Source organism: Misgurnus anguillicaudatus, chromosome 22 (genome assembly GCF_027580225.2).
Source record: "Misgurnus anguillicaudatus chromosome 22, ASM2758022v2, whole genome shotgun sequence".
Classification (NCBI taxonomy): domain Eukaryota; kingdom Metazoa; phylum Chordata; class Actinopteri; order Cypriniformes; family Cobitidae; genus Misgurnus; species Misgurnus anguillicaudatus.
In genome coordinates, this window is record NC_073358.2 from 2370007 (window position 1) to 2390469 (window position 20463).

The window sequence follows — 20463 nt, forward strand, 5'->3', positions numbered from 1 at the left end:
TGCAAGCATGTGAAAAACTAGGTCGTTCAGATTTGACATAGGTAACAAGGCCAATTACAATAAATCCTGCCCCTTAATATGCATTATCCAACCACGTCACTGCCATTTAGTGCAGACGGAAAAAGATAGATAAAAAATTAACAGAACAATTAAGTTCCAATTATAACAAACCACCTTCAGTGCGATCAGTGTTTGCATTTCATCAGCTCATTTGCATTTTAAAGGACACACCCAAAAACAACACATTTTTGCTTGCATCTACAAAGTGTCAATTTCAAAGGCGCTCTAAGCGAATCTGTGTGATGTTACTTTTTGTTGATGTTTGAACTGTTTTCAAACAAACGGAGCGTAGCTAACTCCTCCCCCTCTCTTCCGTGCTTTCATGAACGTACCTAACATCCACCCCCAAATCCTTCTTGTCGTTTATTGGCTGGAACACTTTGTTATGGTTTCTGATGGTAGGTTTGGCCACTTTGTTGTTATTGCAGTTTGTGGATCCTAGGCTGTCTACAGAGATCGCTTTTTTACAGTTTCATCAGCGGACAGGCAGCAAGCAGATAGTGAGGAGATGTTTGCTTTATGTAACAAAAATGTTTTATGGTCTAAAACGTGTGAATTCGCTTAGAGCACCTTTAACATGTTATAATAAATTATCTGTGGGGTATTTTGAGCTAAAACTTCACATATGTACTCTGGGGACACCACATACTTATTTTACATCTTAAAAAATTCATAATATGACCCCTTTAAAGATGTATTGTTGTGCTCTACAGTACATAGACATACAGTTGCAAGGAAAAGTATGAATCTTTAGGAATGTCATGGTTTTCTGAATAAACTTGTCATAAAATGTGATCTGATCTTCATCTAAGTCAAGAATATTAGCATAATGTGTCTAAAAATAATAACACACAAAAAAAATTCTGATCTGTCATGTCTTTATTGAGAACAACGAAAAATACCACATAGTGCTTGTGGAAAAGTATGTGAACCCTTGAGTTAATGACCTCAAAAAAGCTAATTGGAGTCAGGTTTTACCTCACCTGGAATCTTGTAAAGATAATATGTTTCGAGGTGTGGACTACAGCTACTTTGACTGATGAAAACCCCTCAAACTTTTGGAGTTTGCTCTGCACGAGAAGAACACACTTATGTGAGCCATGCCTCGCCAAAAAGAGCTTTCAGAGGAGCTACGATCAAGAATTGTTGCTTTACATAAAGCTGGAAAGGGTTACAAAGTTACTTCAAAGACTATAAAAATTCACCAGTCTACAGTTCTACAAATGGAGATGCTTTGGGACTGTTGCTACTCTACCAAGAAGTGAACGCCCAGTCAAAATGACACCAAGAGCACAACGAAGACTCATCAAAGAGATAAAGAAACAACCGATGACAGCCAAAGATTTGAAGGCATCACTGGAGCTTGCTAACATCTGTTCATGACGTAAAACACTGAACAAGCAGGGAATCCATGGCAGGACACCAGGAAGGAAACCACTGCTCACAAAAAAACATTGCTGCATGCCTGAAGTTTGCAAAAGAGCACATTGGCACTACACACCGGTATTGGATAATTTTTTTTATGGAAAAACACACAGCGCTACATCTGGCGTAGAAAGAGAACGGCAACGCCATATGATCATGAAAACATCATCCCAACTGTAAAGTATGGTGGAGGAATTGTCATGATTTGGGCCTGCTTTGCTGCAATTATTGAGGGGAAGATGAATTGCCAAATATATCAGACAATTCTTGAGGATAATGTGAGAATGTATGTCAGGTGAAACTGTGTAGAAGGTGGGTGATGCAACAGGACAACGATCCAAAACACAAGAACAAGTCCACAACAGAATGGCTTCAGAAAAACAAAATCCGCCTTTTGGAGTGGCCAAGTCAGAGCCCAGACCTCAACCCAAATAGAGATGCTATGGATTGACTTGAAGAGGGCCATAAAGATGAGACGTCTAAAAATATGAAAGTGCTAAAGCAGTTCTGCTGGGAAGAATGGCCTAAAATTTTTCAACGATGTGCAGTCCTGCTGAAAAAACAATAAAACCAGATGGGTTTTATTTGGAATTTTATAGGTTCTAATGGAATATGGCCCAAAACACACTGCATTGTATTGGTTTTTGTTGGTCTCTAATGGTATGTATTGGTTCTATGTATTGGTTCTAATGGAATATGGCCCAAAACACACTACAGTGTAGTGGTTTTAATGGTAAAAGCTAATGGTTCCTATTGGTATTTTAATAGAAACCATTAGAATTTTCTTTAATGGTATTATTGTTTTTTCACCAGGGAGGTCTGATCCACAGCTACAGGAAGTGCCTGGTTGAGGTTATCGCAGCCGGGGGGTCAACCAGTTATTAAAGGAACAGTATGTAGGATTGTGGCCAAAACTGGTATTGCAATAACAAAACTTGTGGCTAAAACTGGTACTGCAATCACATAACTGGTTGCCAATACACAACATGACAACATAAACATCAGTTGAGGGCTGCAACTCCACTTTTCAAATGACAATATCCTGACCAGACTACTGTTGTCAGTGATATAAGTATTTAAAATGAAAATGATTTCTTAATGTCTAGTGACATATCAGGGCCATTTTATGATTAATTGATATAAATTTATTACATCCTGTTCCTTTAATTATTACTTTTTCCACTGCCATTTTGAATGAGCGTGTTGTGTTCACTAAAGACATGAAAGATCAGAATGTTTTTGTGTAATTATTTTTAGACACATAATGTTTGTCAATACTTACTTGGATAAAGATCAGATCACATTTTATTACAAATTTATTCCAAAAGGTTGCATACTTTTTCTTGCCACTGACTGTACCATACGAATTTTACCACATAATTTCTGTTTCCTAGAATCGACGATGTTTTGCGTTGCTAACGCATTGCTTTACCAACTTACCTACAGGAACACTTGACAAAAGACAGTATAGTATAATTATTTGCATTAATCATGTATCAAAATGTGCCAATATTGGAGTATAGCAGTGTCTCACCTGAGCTCGCAGACCCGTCGTTAGGCGGCGCAGCTCCACACACACACACACACACGCGCACGCTTGATGTTCAGACAGCGCGAGCGCAGGAAGGAGGCAGGGTCGACGTTTTCCCTTTGCCTGTTTGACCATCACAATTTGCTGAATCACACAAACTCTTCCGCATCGTTAAAACTTTGAAGACAGATCGCAGTCTTTTGTATTCAGAGCCTAGATAAAGCGATTTTTTCCGTCATTGGAGAGAGAGAGAAGGTGTCCCCTTCCGAGAACTCTTCATGGCGAAAAGTAGCACTTCCTCGTGCATTTCGGATCTTTCTTTTTCACTTTTGCCTTGCGTTCACCTACGAGACTTGTGCTCATACGACATTTGACCGGGATTGTAAAGTTTCACGTAAACGTGCATTGACTTTCGACAACACGCATGTGAGAAATGAAGCTCAGCAGACAGTTCACATTTTTTGGCAGTGCCATATTCTGCGTGGTGGTATTTTCTCTGTATTTGATGTTGGATCACATAGATAATGGCAAAAGCCCAAACGGAGAAAGACTTCCAAACGTAAGTACTCTTTTTATATGTGTGTTACAAAGAAAGACTCAACAACAGTTACAAGTTTATCGTCTTTTTCATCAAACAGTTCGTCTGGTAATAATTAACTTTATGGTGATGTGGAGAACGAAAGACATTCTGACAGCTTGCAGTCGTAGTTTGTTTTGTTTACACAATTAAAAATAAAAGAGGAAAGCTATTTTAACTCGAAATAAGACGCGTTTCCTGTTTGTCAAATATGTTAGCATATTATTTTACATTTAAAAATCAATTAGCATAGCAAATTTTAACATGCGAAGAGTTGGACAATGAACTCTTATCGAAGGTCATTTCCTCGCAGTGAAGCTGTTTCCCAATTCTTAGTGAGGTCTTTAGAGAGCATTTTTCGACAACGTAGACGTGTCATTCGTAACTATTTATTCGTATAAGCTGCCCTTAGCGATTTTGATGTAAATTATAAAATTGACATTTGATTTATGCATTTGACAGACGCTGTTATCCAAAGCTACAGTATACATTTGTTTTAATCAGTATACATGTGTTCATTGAGATCGAACCCATGAAATACGTCAAAAACAGTATCAGTTAAGATGTTTAAGAAACAGAAACATCACTGAAATAAGTGTCATGAGAAACCTCTCTAGTCTCTGACAGCCCACGGCTGTTAAAAGCACAAAAGACCCGAACAAGACACCTGGACAAACAAAAAACTCCAAGACAGTTATTGGTGTGAGTTTGTAAGACAACCTGTTTGCTCGACCAATGGCAAATAAGGGTGTGTTTAAGGAAACCTGTTTGAAAACAATTACAGTTCCTTCCCCATTGTTGAAATAAAATGCACAAGTAAGCAGGATTATTTTATTAAAGGCACAGTAAGATTTTTGCATTAAAAAAATATATATAAATAAAAACCCAGGGTAGTTTCCAGGATAGGGTTTAGGTTAATCCAGTTCTAGGCCGTAGTTATTAGGATATTTATTTAGTTTTTACAAACAAACCTTACAAAAACATTACTGGTGTGCATCTTGAGACAAAATAATGATGGCATATGCAAGGTGTTTTAAATTAAGGCATCTGAAATATGCATTTTAGTCTGAGACTAGGATAAGCCCTGTCTATATATATATATGTTCATTTTAAATAAATCAAATGTTTTAAATAATGTTTGAATCCAAAGAAATTGAGAAAAGAAAATAACCAGTGACATGGTGCATTCACACCAACCGTGGTAGATGCGGCAAAAAAGCGCTATTCGCGCGTAGTTAGAAGCTTGTGAAATTCTACTCATTCGAGACATTTCGGGCTTCTGCGACTCCGCTGAGACTCTGCTCACTTTCTGTAATCAGGTCACTACCTGATTGGTTAACGTGGCGCGGAAATCCGCCGAAGTTCAGATTTTTCAACTTGCGCGTTTCCTGCGGCAACGCTCAATTTGCGCGAACGCTCGTTCCGCGCCATTTGCGCCGCAGGATGCCTAATCGCGTCTTTCCATTGACTTAACATGTAAATCACTTTCACTTGCCACCTCTACCGCGTCTGGTGTGAACCCTGCATAACATTCCTCCACATTGTGTCACGTAGTAAAGGTTAAACTGATTTATCGGCACCGATAGTTCATTGGTAGAACAATTATCTATCTGCAAAAAAAATCAGGCCGATAGTTTTTCCCAGTGCGACTGTTGCTTCATATCATTATGAAGTAATTCATTTGCTGACTAGCGTAGCAGATAAACAACAGCAAAATCGCATACATTATCAGAGGCGATTTTCCACAATAAAGAAGGCGATTTTGTCTAGCTTCTCTCTGAAATTAGGCTCTATGTAATAAATGCCACTCCATCTGAAAGCAGGTGATGGCAATTTACTACCAAACTAGGGCTGTGACGATACCGTTTCCCCAAAAATAATAATAATAAAAAAACACACCTGTAATCAATTTTGAATCGCAAGGCTATGATTCTGTGTTTTATGCACAGGTCGTGCATGTACTATGGCTCTGTGATCAGTAGGAAGTCCTTATCAATCTAAAATCACTATGAGTTTGAGTCGTTTATAACGTGCGTTTAAAGCAACACTATGTAGTTTTTTTACCTTTAAATAATGTCTCTAAAATTATTTCAGTGAAAGAACAACTTTTGACTAGACAAATTGTACTGTTGCTGCAACCTGAGGAGCCTCCTAGCTGCTACAAGCACACTCTGAATGTGGCGGTGGAGGGTAGGAAACACAACCCCGCCCCTCCCCCTGCCTGCAGAAGAGTGTCTGATACCAGGCACTGTTGCGCTTTTCAACCACATGGGGGAACTGTAAGTCATTTTTACATGGAAACTACATAGTGTTGCTTTAAAAAAAGCAACACTCGTTAAACAAAATCATTCAAAATATTCTTTATTATCATAAAAATACTTGAAACAATTTTAAGAACAGCGATATAAATATGCACGGTTAATCGTCACAGCCCTACACCAAACCGGCTTTATTGATGAGATATGCATGGCTGCAACAATTAATCACGTGTCCCATAAAAAATGCCTCTGAAATCGATTCAGAAACAGCTTGTGCGTGTACTATGGCATTTGGTCAGACCTTTTCTGGAACAGCGTTTGTAATGCTACTTCTTCTGTGGCACAAAGGGAGTTTCTGCACTAGAGCGCCCCCTGGCTTTGGGATGTGCCGAGATTTCACCGTAATTCATTAAAATTCAATCATTGAGAAAACGCACATTTGCACAATTAATCGTTGCAGCCCTATATGCATCACATGAGAATCGCTGGTGATTTTTTTTTGCTCAGCCCTAGAGTGTGTGCGGTGTGTGTTTCATTACCTGACAGACCTGAAAAAAGCAAGGTCATCCCATGCACGTCCTCCGTTCGCGACATTAAAATTGCAAATAGTGCGATCGGCTAAAATAAAAGTAATATGATGTTGATTTCTACAAGCCGTACACACGGCACAATCAATTACTGTTTCATCGCGCTCTGAAATTAAATTTGTGGGCCCTGAAGGCTGGTTTTTGAAAAGCAAGTGATATACTCGATAATATAATTTTGCACATCGTTACAACAACAAAGATATTATCACAAGCGCTATATCTTGCACACTCCTACCAGTACCATATTTAACATATTTTACAGTCACAATCTTTACACAGATAATTACACACAGCACACACTCATATATTATGCAAAAAAATCACTTTTATTTTGTATGCGATTAATCTTTGCCCAGCACTAATAAACATGCAATATATCAAATAAAATAACAGATCCTCTGCTTTCAAACAAAAAACGTTTCATCCTACCTTCATTTGTTCTCTCTTATCAGCTCTCAAATATGGACAAGCTTTTTCAAAAATACAAAATTTTGAGAAAAAAAGATCATTTTTTTAGGACTTTTCATAGAGATCAGATTCAGAGCGATGATCAAAACATACACAGTTTTACTGTTTTCCCTAAAGGGATACTTCCATGTTTTATAAGTTGGATAAGAGTGCCACCTGGTGGATAATAGCGGAAATACAGATTGCCAGAAAACCTCGTCATTGGCAGCGAAGCGTTTTCTCTTGGCTGGGAAAGTGTTTATAACATATTATCTGTCGCGTTGTTTGAAAATTTGCAGTATCGGGCTGTATCATCATGATCTTGATCGAAGGCAGGTGTTATTTCTTACCATTTCTCTATATTTTACAGGGCCAGCTTAATATTCTGCAGGACAAAATCGACCATTTAGAAAGACTGCTTGCAGAGAACAATGAGATCATTGGAAACATCAGGGACTCTGTGATTAACCTGAGGGAAACTGTGAAAGATGGGAAAGCATATCCTGAAAAGAACATCAGTAAGGGGATCTCTGATCTGCTTCCACCTGCTCCTGTGAAGCTGCCCATTGAATCAGAGGACTGCCAGTTTGCCGAGCGACTATACTCCAAGGCAGCTGATGGAGTGCAGGTATAAAGGAAAATCTAATAAAGCTGTGTCAAAATGAAGTAGACCGATTGTTGTCACACCGGATGCATATCAATATGTATGCATGTTTAATCTAGTAGTGGCTTTGTATGCCTAATTCAAAACCATCTTAAATAAGAACAGGTTTTGTAAATTAAACCTAGTAAATTCACACTGGCATGCATAAAGGTGTGATGTTATACAGTCTACCAACAGATATCAACAGACTTTTAAGCATTCTCTGTTAGAAGAAACATTTTACAAGAACGATATAATTCAATCATGAAGAAAGAAAGGAGGCGGGAACATTTTTTTCTTTTATGCAAAATATGCATACATTACAATGCACATAATCGATCTTTTGCATACATTTGCATGTGCATGTTTTGTTTGTCTGCCATTATAGAGCTTCTTTGCAGTCCTCATATTCTTTGTCAATTCATTATCGTTCCTCTCTCCATCCTTACTATGTGATTTGTATGTGTAAATCTTTGCTTATTAATACTTTACATAATTCAAACACAAATAATATTGTAATATTAGCATAGCCATTTAAGTGAAAGTTGAATGTGTAGTATGTGATGTGTGCTATACCAACATGTATTCACGCTGAAATTCATCACAGGTTTGTACAAAGTTAAAGGATTGTATTATTTTTTGCTAATGTTTTATGGGGCGGTTTCTCGGACCGGGTTTAGATTAATCCAGGACTAGGCCTTGGTTATATTTAAGTAGTTTTTACAAATAAACAATACTGGTTTGCATCTTGAGACAAAACAAAGGCACTGTTATATGTTAAGATATGTCAGTGCAAGTTGATTTTAAATTAAGACAGCTCAAACATACATTTTAATCTGGGACAAGGATAAGCCCTGTCCGCAAAATCGCCCCTATGTGATTTAAAGTAATAGTTTTCCAAAATATGAAAATTTACTTACCCTCATGCCATTCTTTATGTATATGACTTTTTTCGGATAAACATTAACATAATTTTATATTAAAATGCCATCATATTATCTTCTTATACTGTGTGGGAGCCATAGTGAACCTCAGAAAAGCACATCCATCCATCCATCCATCATCAAAGTAATCTAAATGACTCCAATGGGTTAATATATTGTATATCTTCTGAAGTTAACCGATAGATAACTATTCATATTTTGAGCTATCTTTACAATCAATACATCAGATATCCATGGAGACATAGAAATCTTCAGGTTAAAGTAAGATCTTACCTAAAAAAATATTAGATTTTGAGATTTTGCAGACTACTGTATCTATTTTAATTGAATTTGATTGAATATGTTTATTGAATATAAGCTTACAAACTAATTAAATGAAGTCTTTCCTGTTTTATTTTAGATGCTGGATGTTTATGATTTGCTCAGCTTTGATAACCCTGACGGTGGAGTGTGGAAACAAGGCTTTGATATTTCTTATCAGGAGAATGAATGGGACAATGAGTCGCTCCAAGTCTTTGTTATGCCCCATTCTCATAATGACCCTGGTGAGTTATAACATTGAATGTGGTTGATTTAGTTTTAGTGGGGAGCATTATGACCACATGCGTGCTGTAAAGATGACTATGTATGTATAAAATAAAAATAGATGGCCTTTGCAATAAACAAAACTTACTCATAATCTAATGTTAATCACCTTCGAGAATAATTCGAAAATACATACAGACATATACAATATGATAATGAGAATTAGGAGGACGATGCATTTAATTGCCATGAAAATAATATTACAATGCAAACCATATAAATAAGTATGTTTTTTTAGATTCTTGTCAAGAATCTCTATTAAATCGTACCTTTAAATTGTATTTTTCTTATGAAACACCTGATTATAGAAATTATCTTTAAAGGTGCCATAAAATAAAAAAAATATTTACATAGGAATAGATGGATAATAAGAGCTCTATACATGTTAATGACAGTTTGTGAGCCTTAAACACGATTGTTTTCTCCTTCTTATGTAAACTTTGTGCATGCAAAAGACCATACTGTGATAACACCAACTGTGACGTTACAGTCGAGATGTATGCCCCCAACAATAAATTATACATTAAATGAAGTACAAAGTTGTTAAAATGCTAAAAACAAAGTTTTGACTGCTGCTGAGTTAGCGCTATATGCTAGTTAGCGTTATATGCTAGTTAATGCTATATGCTAGCGTTTAGGCTGATGTTCTATTTATGTTACAGTTACGTTGTGCAGGTCCATACTGAAAAAAACACAAACTTACCACTCAGAGGCATCCATTAACAGTCTCCAAACAATTGATTATATCTCAAAATCTGTATCTTCATCTGATACAGACTCAAACATATATGGTCTGTTTACTAATGTAAGCTACTAACATGAGCCTCAGAGCGAGCCAATCAGAGCAGAGCTCAACATTATTATTCATGACCCTTCCAAATAGGGCAAAAATAGACCATTTTATTCAAAGGCAAATCTTAGGATCGAAAATGGACATGTAAAAAGTTTCTGGATCATTTTTGCACGTAATAAAGTTACATACCTTCTATGTAGATATCAAAGAACAATTACACATATTATTTCAATGCATTCTTTTGGCACCTTTAAAATCTCCATATCACCCCTAAAACAGTGTGCAAAACCATTGAAATATGTTTTCTGATATTATTATTGCTGTTAATAACAATGTCAACACTGCATGTAAAATATTTCACAAAGCTAAATTAAATGGAGCCTTAACATTTTTCGAATAAGAGAATGATCCTAGTAGATGCCTTAGAGACCTTTATGAAAGGAATATTCTGAATTATTCGAGAAACTGACACGAAGAAATGGGGATAGTTCACCAAAAAAGGCCTAGTTTCAAACTTGTATAATTATATTTATTTCACTCAACGCAAATGAAGATATCTTGAATTTTTTTTTAAACCAAACAGATCTGGGGCACTATTGGTTTCTATAGTAAGAAAAAATATTCTATGGCAGTCAATGGTGCCCCAAATCTGTTTGGTTACAATTTTTTTTCAAAATCTCTTAATTTGTGTTTAATAAAACAAAAAAATATATACAGTTCTGGAACAACTTTCATAATTGGAACAATTTTCAATTTTGGGTGAACTTAACCTTTAATGGGCCACTTTTATTTTATAAAATGTTTGGACCATTAACTGAATTTACTAAAATATAAAAGAGCCGCATGTTAGTCCTCTCAGATGACCCACTATAAATAGTGTTACATCCGCAAAGGTGGTTGGCATTTATAAGTAAATGGGAACGTGAACATAACATTTAATAATAAGTCAAATGGTTTCATTTGGGTATTGTGTGTAGTTCTGAAGCACGAAAACCAGTCAGCCTGAGACACAGATGTTGAAATGCAAAACACGATGTGTTTTATTAACAGGTGTACTGGGAGAAAGCATGAATTGTGTTGGTATTCCTTGCTAGGTAACTAGATGTCAGCGGGAAAACCAGTTTTTCTAATGTGTTGTTTTTGTGGGAACGGTCATCGTTCTCTGTGATTAAGAGAGATATACAGCTCCTGTCAATCAGGTTTTGTAACAACTATGTTACTTATCCCTGTCACTTTTTACAACATACAGGAGAGTATTTCAGTGAAGGTTAAATGTACATGTTTTTTAGTGTTAAGTGGATCAAAGTTAACTGTGTCATGACAGAAATAAGTAGTTTGTAGCTTGGACTTCTGAACAGTGTAAACACTGTGCTGATTTCTAAACATTGCTTTGTTGTTTGAGGGTTTTGACACGTCAGCTTAACCAATGGTAGGACTACCTGTCTGTCTGAAATAAGAGCTGTTCAGTTTGGAGTCTTAAAACCAGGAAAAGAATTTGCATTTTTAAACCTCAGGATCTTTTCGTTACGAGTTTATGAGTAATATATTTTTTACTTGAAGAGATTTTTTGTTTTTATTACATACAGTCATACCACGAATGTGAATTTTAATACTATTTGGTTAAGTTGCTGCTTAAGGACACCAATAGCTGTCTGTTCAATTACATGTAATCTATTACGCATACAAATTTGAATCCCTGTTCTGCATCAGTAAGTGGACAGCAGCGTTAACAGCGTGTGTTCAAAGATTTATACTAGTCAGTGCAAGATTAAAGAAATACACATTATTAATGAGAATAAACATTTAAATTTTATTGAATAATTTACTTGCCTCTTGACTTCCATTGTATGGACACAGAACCACTGAGATATTACTCAAATTATTATTTTTTTGTATATTACAGAATCAAGAGTCAGGTTTTAGTGGCGAGGGTGAATAAATGTTTTTATTTTTATTTTGGGTTAAATAATATTCCTTTACTCTACTGTGTGTCTGAAACACAAATATGATCTACTTTTATTTTTAGTCAATACTCAAAAGTCACCACATTTAAAGAGGATGCAGAAATCTGGGACCATGGGATTTAAAATCTAATTTAAAGGGAATATATCATGAAAATCTGACTTTTTCCCATGTTAAAGTGCTATCATTGGTTCCAAGTGCTCGTATCAACCTAGAAAGTGTGAAAAAGATCAACCCAGTAACTTAGTTTTGGTAAACCTTCTCTGCAAGCATGTGAAGAAATAGGTCACAGAAATTTGGGTCCCCTTGTGATGTCAGAAGGGGATAATACACCCTCTTAATCTGGACTTTCCAACCACGTCAGAGATCAGCTCATTTGCATTTTAAAAGGTCACACCCCAAAAACGGCACATTTTTGCTCACACCTACGAAGTGTCAATTTAAACATGTTATAATAAATTATCTATATGATATTTTGAGCTAAAACTTCACATGCGTACTCTGGAGAAACCAAAGATTTATTTTACATCAAAAAAAGTCTTGTGAAATGTCTCTTTTAAACATTGAAATAAACAGAAAGCTTTAGATTTTGAAAACTAAGGGAAAAAATAAGTTTTATGATTTAAATGAAATGAAACATTTAATTTTCTGCACTGGTCACTTATCTCATGTAAGCAAAAAAGATCAGACTTCCTTGCTTTTCACTGAATCATTCATGATGCTCTGGAAATTCACCATTTGTTAGCTGTATATCAGGATGGTACCTCATTATGTGCGCTCTCAAATTTGTTGTGTTGTTGGAATATTTGACGTTGGCAGCGCACATTTTACAGTCCGCATGACTTTTGTCAGTCATTTTTTGTTACCTTGTCTGTTTCCGTAAAAAATTCTGTAAAATTGTCCGTAAAAGGGGACCTAGTAACTTTGCCATCACGTTTACAGAACTCATCCTGTGTAAACAAGAGGAAGAAACAATGCTGTAAGGGTGGACATGCATGTTATTGCAACAGGAAACTATGGTTGAGCTCTTTGACACTGGGATTTACAGCAGATTAACTTTAATGATGAGAAATGTCGGCAAACTGGACTTAAGTAGAGATCAGGGAGCTCCTCACTATCCACGATGAAGCTGAGATCATTTACCAGCATGACTGAACAGCGCAAACTAATAAGCAATCTTCAGACACTGTTGAAAAAACTTAGCAAGTGAAAGACTTTAAATACTTCACATTTCTTTGCGCGATCTTTACGGCATGTGTGTGAATGCCCGCACAGATTCCTGAAAATCATTGGCAGTGTTCATGAACCAAAATAAAATTATTCCGGATGCATTTTACGTAATCTCTGTGCGAAAAGGGCTTAATGTTATATACAGTATAAAAAAAATCATTATTGCATTAAGTAAATGTAAAGACGTGTTCACACGCGTCTGGAGGTCTAGCGGCACGAATGAGGCGTTTAGCGCGGCACTTTAGACGCGATTCCACCTTATTTGCACATCTAGTTTGCATGAATGCCGCGAATTGAGCATTGCCATTGGAAACGCGCGAGTTGAAAAATGTGACCTTTGGTGGAAAAACACGGCACGTTAACCAATCAGAAGCTTGCTCTAGTAGTGACGTGATTACAGGGCTTAACATCATATCCAGTATGAAAAAAATCATTATTGCATTTTTGAGAATTGATACAGCATTGGGAAACACCAATGTCCCGATATGTGTTGATATTTTCTTACACAATTACAATATACCTAAAAATTCCGTAAATTCATGTTTTCATCAATTTAACAATTTAACGTAACTTTAAAGGCGCTCTAAGCGAATCTGTGCGATGTCACCTTTTGTTGATGTTTGAACTGTTTTCAAACAAACGGAGCGTAGCTAACTCCTCCCCGTCCCTCTCCCTTCCGTGCTTTCATGAATGTGCCCAACCCCCACCCCCAAATCGTTCTTGCCGTTTATTGGCTGGAACACTTTGTTATGTTTCGTGGTGTTAGGGTTGGCCACTGTGTTGTTATTGCCGTTTGTGGAGCCTGGGCTGTCTACAGATATTGCGTTTTTTTACAGTTTGATCAGCGGTCAGGTAGCAAGCAGATAGTGAGGAGATGTTTGCTGTATGTAACAAAAAAATTATGGTCTAAAACACGTGAATTTGCTTAGAGCACCTTTAAAAAATATATTTGCTAAGTTGACTTTAAGGAAAGAAACTATTAAGTTAAAAAAAATCCAACATTTTTTTTTGGTTTTGTTTTGGTAAGGTTGGCTGAAGACATTTGACGACTACTATCAAGACCAGACGCAACACATCCTCAACAACATGGTGGTAAAGTTACACGAAGACAATCGGAGGAAAATGATCTGGATGGAGATTTCGTACTTTTCAAAATGGTGGGAAAGCATAGATGAGCAGAAACGAGATGCTGTCAAGAGGTGAGGCTTTCACTGGCTTTATTTTGATATGGGTGTGGGCGCTGTTCCCAAAATCTTATGTTACAGTGTGAGTAACTGTATAGCACATGGTCTGTACTTCAAAATACAGTTACAGTACTTGTTTGACCTAAACTCGACCCAGAATGATTCATATTATGCTCATAATAATGTCGTAATGCATTTTTTTATCCAGTGAATAAAATGGGTTTACTTTAAAAAAAAAACTTTTTTAAACCTGTGGCTTTTCTGGGCTGCTATGGGACGTCTATAATATATATTTTTATGAAAGATAAATATATTCTGTGCATATTATTTAAGTTCCACTATATTTAAACATTTGTAACTCTCTTTTTCTAGATACAATACACAATTGTATCTATAGGTCAAATAGCTTAGGAGCTGCAAACATTTTTTGTTGGCATCCCAATTTAATAGTTTGTGCTGAAATGAGTGTGAAACAGTATAACCAAATCTTTACTACTTAATACATTTCTGCTATTATCCCGCCTAACCTCTGGTGTCCTTGCGTTCATCTTCATGGATCGGTTTAATTTATGGGTTCATTAATTGCACCAATTACACTCAGACCTGAGGTAGGCAAGACTGAATATAAGAGTCTGCTGTGCTGTTCTACTCATTTTAATTAAGTTTAAGGTTTTCTTTTACTTTATTTTACTCTTAACAGTTTATGAAATTATAAAGAAACATAAATCGTGACATTGGTCAAATCTGCAGACTCTTTTAAAAGTGATCATAATAAGAAATGTGCCTTTAAGTAGAGTTTCATAAAAATGACTTATTCAATGTGTATCAGTAAAGGAATTAATAATCAAATGTATTACGATCATTTATTGCAATCCCTAAAGCCGCCTTTCCACTGCACACGACATTCGGGAAACAATTGTCGGAGTTCGCCCCCTAGTAGGATTCAAGTGTTAATGACAAAGTTAAACAAAAAGGATAAAATTATTTTCACCTCGCACAGTGGTCAGCGTATCGCACGCAGTGTAGTCACACAAGTTCACATTTTTTAACGGATACAACTTTCAAAACGGATCCGAAAATTACATATCCGACTTCCGGTTTGTTGTGTCGTTTGTTTTGTGCGGCGGAAAGGCGGCTTTAAAGGTCCTGTGTGTAGATTTTAGCAGCATCTAGCATTGAGATTGCGAATTGCAACCAACAGCTTAGTCCACAGCTCACCCTTCTCTTTCGAATTGCATAGAGAAGCTACGATAGCTTCACATTACAAACATGTTGTCGTGTGAGACAACCTAGTGGCAAAATACGCTCCGTAGAGCTGATTGTCTGTTTAGGGCTACTGTAGAAATATAACAGTGCAAAATGGCAACATTCACATGTAAAGGCACATGTATGTTGATAAAAAACTGCTCATTCTAATGCTGCGTTCAGACCAGCCGCAGTAGAGGCGTCAAGAACGAGTGATTTCAATGTTAAGTCAATGTAAAGACGTGTTGACGTGTGTCTGGTGGTCTCGCGGTGCGAATATGGCGTTTAGCACGGCTCTTTAGACGCGATTCCAGCTCATTTGTACATCTAGTTTGCGCGAATGGCACGAATTGAGCATTGTCGTGGGAAATGCGCGAGTTGAAAAATTTGAGCTTTGGTGGAAAAACGCGCCACGTTAACCAATCAGGAGCTTGCTCTAGTTGTGACGTGATTACAGGAAGTGAGCGCAGTCGCAGAAGCCCCTTCCATGACGCAAATTTCTGTGTGAATGTCTCAACAATTTCACGTGCGAATGAAGCGAGTAAACACAAAATGTTCAAGCGTCCAACTACACGCGGTAGATGCGAATTTGATGCCTCAAGTGCTGGTGTGAACCCTCAGTAAGTTAATAAAAACATAACAATTCATTATGTAAGGTCTTTATACACCACTGATAATATAGTTATGTAGATTATATTGCATTTCCGTCAATGGATCCTCCTAAAAGTTACACAGTGCACCTTTAAATTGTAGTTAATTGACATTAATTATTGAAAGGTGCAACTCTGTATTATTTATGATGATACACATTACATACAATCACAAGGTCAACAGTCTCACTGGAGATTGGTTGTAAATGTATGTAAATGTATGCAAAATTGGTGCTCTCATGTCAGTACAGCCATGGGAAAAGACACAAATGCCAGATGAAAATGCAATAAACATTTCGACTATGGGTTAGAATTTCAATAAGAGCATCTTTCAAACAGTCAGAGGTGAGGGCTGAGGCCAAATGAAATATTCAACCCCAGTATTTATTCACTATTGATTGGAAGCACATTGGAAGTGTGAAGCAAGCGAGCTCTATACTTTGTGAACATTTATCCCACTATTTATTTCCAAGATGGCCTTTACTGATTCTAAATCAAGATTTTTGGCAGGCACGAGTTGGTTTTTTCATTTTTTCCCAGCATAATGGTTCAATTTCACTGCCACATGCATGTGTATGTTCAGAATAAATCAAGTCGTCTGTGCTCTAGAGTCTCCCTGGCGCGCTATGGAAAATAGAAGTCTATAAATTCCATCTGTGCTGGCGTATATATATATTGATTACACGGCACTCTAAAATGCTTGATTCTGATTGGCCAGTCGCGACATTCCAAGGTATGTTATTCCGAGATTATTTTTACAGGTAAGGTTTAATATTACACATAATATAATATAAATATCTTTTAATAACACATTTGACATTTACAAATGATTAAACCAAATAGTGTGTTCGTGAAATTTGAACGTCATGGGCTCTATCTTACACCTGGTGCAATGCAGCGCAATGTGCGACGCAAGTGTCTTTTGCTAGTTTCCACCCTGCGCAATTATTCTTTTCACGTTTAGCGCCACGTTGTTTAAATAGCAAATCCATTTGCGCCCATGGGCGTTCTGGTCTGAAAACGAGGTGTGTTCCGGTGCATTATTGGCGCGTTGCTATTTTGAGGCAACTAAAATAGACTGACCAACAAAAACCTGGTCTAAAGTCTAAAGTCAATGGTGCAATATTGTTTTTTGTTATTTAAAGAGCGCATTAGTAATATGCGCCTATAAACGGGACGACAACGCGGGTTTGCTTATCACATACATGAATGTGCAACAGCACAAAAAGTTTTTTAATATGAAAGATTAAAGGATTAAAATGTAAAAGATTATTATTGAGTCTCTTGGACATAAAGGAGGACTGATTATGAGATGTTAGAAGGTGTGAAGAGCTGCTTCACCTGTAGCCTAAGTAATTTAATGTTTTTCTTAAACAAATGCATCTGTTTTTAAATGCTACCTCAGGGATTTATTGTATATGATGACTCTGTACCTGTGGATATGGTGAGATGAGAACCTTTTTTATGTAATGCTTAAAAAAAACTCATGACGCTGTCCAAGTGCCGAAACCTGCGGAAAGCCGTTTATAAATTCTTTATCTCCTGTTTGTTACAAATAAAGTATTTACAAACCTTATCTTACATACTTGTAAATTATTTTTTGATGATATTGGATAGCTATACAATTAAAGCAATTACATGCCTGATTTTTTACTTCCATGACTAAAAGAAAACGATTTTTAAAGGTTTTAATAAAAAAAATAACAATTTCAATAAAAGTGAAAACAACACAATTATTTAACATTAATCTTAAACTGGGGATCTTCTTCCTCCACTTAGTTTTTCAGTTTACAAAGTCCGTCATCTAAATAGGGATTAGACATAGCGCCAGCGCAACAGGCTTTTAAAGGGGACGAGAGCTGAGACTCTCATTGGTTGATTGCACGTTACGCCCAAAATACTCCCATTAATCATAAAAAAAAATAGGACCAACCCTTTTCGACCATGCCTTCGGCGCACAAACCATTTTTCTCGTCGTTAAATTAGCAAAAGTGGATTTGGACACGCCCATTTACAAGTTGCGCTGCGCTGTGATTTTTCAAATCAATATTGAATGCTCCTTACCTTACTTATGAGGTTAATAACTGTGTAATAAGCGGGATAATGCACAGGCAGAAAGTTGTTATCACTAAATAAGCTCCTTCAGTGTGATTAACATCCGATCAGGCATTCCGTTTCCTTTGCCGTCCCGGAGAGCGCGGCTCATGGTTGCTAAGCTACGAAAGACGCCATGGGAGCGCACTTTAGAAGGAAGAAGTTTAACACGCGTTTTAGACGTGACATTTGAACGGCCACAGGACACCGTAATGTATGGGTCAATGATGTGACGTTAATTATTTTGTGTTCGTATGGATAAATTAAATGTAAAAGGGTTAAAATTTTAAAATACATTTGCAGATTACTTGCATACATTCTCTTTCTTGAGGACCAAGTCTAAAATTTCTTTTTGAAGGAATATTTGGGGGATAATTGCAAAAATGTGGGGTGTAACCGGTCTGTGTCAATTGGTGTAATTATTAGTTTTTTTTAATTAAAATATAAATATATTCATAAAAAATGTGGCATAAAATATAATCATCTAGTTTAGTGTAATTTGATTTTTACATACATTTTTATATAATTTGTCAAAGATTGTTTAGAAAACAAAGCTGATTTCAGCATATGTCAGGACAAATATTACAAAAACGCATTAAAATTTACATTTAGAAATAACTAATAAAATGATATTTAATTTTTTTTTTTATGATGGTTACCCTTACATGCCATCAAGGTAGATATAATATTTAATATTTCTCATTGTTTGGCACAATCGGCCTTTTCAGGTCCATATAAATGGTGCAAATGTAATTTTTTATTACATAAAATTAACATAAATACACTGTGCATTGAAATAAACCTGATGCATGCTTTTAAAACAAGTTTGAAAAAAATATTTCTCATCTTGCCAAACCATTTTTGTCACTAACCTGTATATTGAAGTATCAGAAATGTGTTTAGAAACCATATCACCATTAATGGAAAAAAAATCAGGCAAATATAATGATAATGAATTATTGTCCAGCCATACTTTCGCCAGATTTTGCTTTGAAACACCATCTTCTAGAGTCAACCTGTGTCTGAAAAAGCCGCTATACAAATTAAAATTAAAAAGTTTATTTGTCATGTATAGAGATATCAGTCACAAACTGTACATTGATATGCTTTATGTGGGGCTTAAGCTAAATGTTCTTGAATTTTTCTTGAATTTAGTGTTTAAGAAAAATGTTCAAGATTTTTTTGCTTACTCCATTGGCAGATTTTTTTAGCTTGTTTTATGCACAAAATCACTTAAATTTTATATTTTTGGTCTAAAAACTAGACTTATTTCCTTGTGTTGTTTTGCTCATCAAGAAAAAGCATCTTAATTTAAGAATTTTTTGATATTTTTACTTAAAACAAGACAAAAATACTAAGAAATGTATTGCTTTATTGGCCATTTTCTTGGCCAATAAAGCATCCTCATAGATTTGAGACATGAAAACAGGAAAAAAAGAGTAATTTTGAAAGTTTCTGTCAGCAACATGCTGAGCTGGAGCTGTTTGTTTTGCTGGCACCGCTCTTATTATTAACCTCCAGAGGGTCGCGCTGTACAAATCGGCATCTGAAATATGCAGCATTACAGACAAAAGCTGCTGACTGGCATTCAGGGCTGAAGATTTCTTCTAATAAGAGATGGTGTTACCCAAAGTGTCTGAAAGTAATTGTTTGCGGAGTTACCGAGCGGCACAGCTCAATAAATCTGAAGATAAAAAATGTTAGTTATAGTAAAGCTATAAATCTGGAGAAGGTGCTTGGCAGTAAAACCCTGAATAAAAGTGGTCGATAATAATGACGTTGTAAAAGATTTTTAGCATTTCTCACACCATCTTAAGGCTTTTATTATCCTAGTCAACATAAAATCAAGCTATTTCTTTCATAAAACTGGTCTTATAGCTCACACTTCATGTTAATCAAACAGGTACAAGCTTGTCTTGCTAAATTGTTCATCAGAATGTATTAAAGCAATTATTTATTACCAATATATTGAAACATATTTTTATATTTTTCTTAAACCTTGAAGATAGAGTCTCTACATTAAAGACTTACTTACTTAGTGTTTTTGTCTTGTTTTCGGTACATATATCTAGAAATGATTAAATCAAGAAGCATTTTCTTGATGAGCGAAATGACCTAAGAAAATAAGTCTAGATTTTAGAGAAAAATATCATATTTAAGTTAAAACAAGCACAAAAAAACTGCCAAAGAGGTAAGAAAAAATATTTTAAACTAAGTTTACTTTTTTTCTTAAACACTTAATTCAAGA

At 36.0% G+C, this 20463-nt stretch overlaps 1 protein-coding gene across 1 annotated transcript in view; it reads left to right on the plus strand.

Annotated features, from left to right (window-relative positions):
- The first annotated feature begins 3064 nt into the window (after positions 1-3064).
- man2a1 (mannosidase, alpha, class 2A, member 1) overlaps positions 3065-20463 on the plus strand; it is a 136033-nt gene continuing 118634 nt past the window's right edge. The window contains exons 1-4 of the mRNA XM_073860809.1: positions 3065-3575; positions 7256-7513; positions 8873-9017; positions 14070-14241. Coding sequence (XP_073716910.1) covers positions 3450-3575; positions 7256-7513; positions 8873-9017; positions 14070-14241 — 701 coding nt within the window. The 5' untranslated portion in view covers positions 3065-3449. The remainder of the gene's footprint in view (positions 3576-7255; positions 7514-8872; positions 9018-14069; positions 14242-20463) is intronic.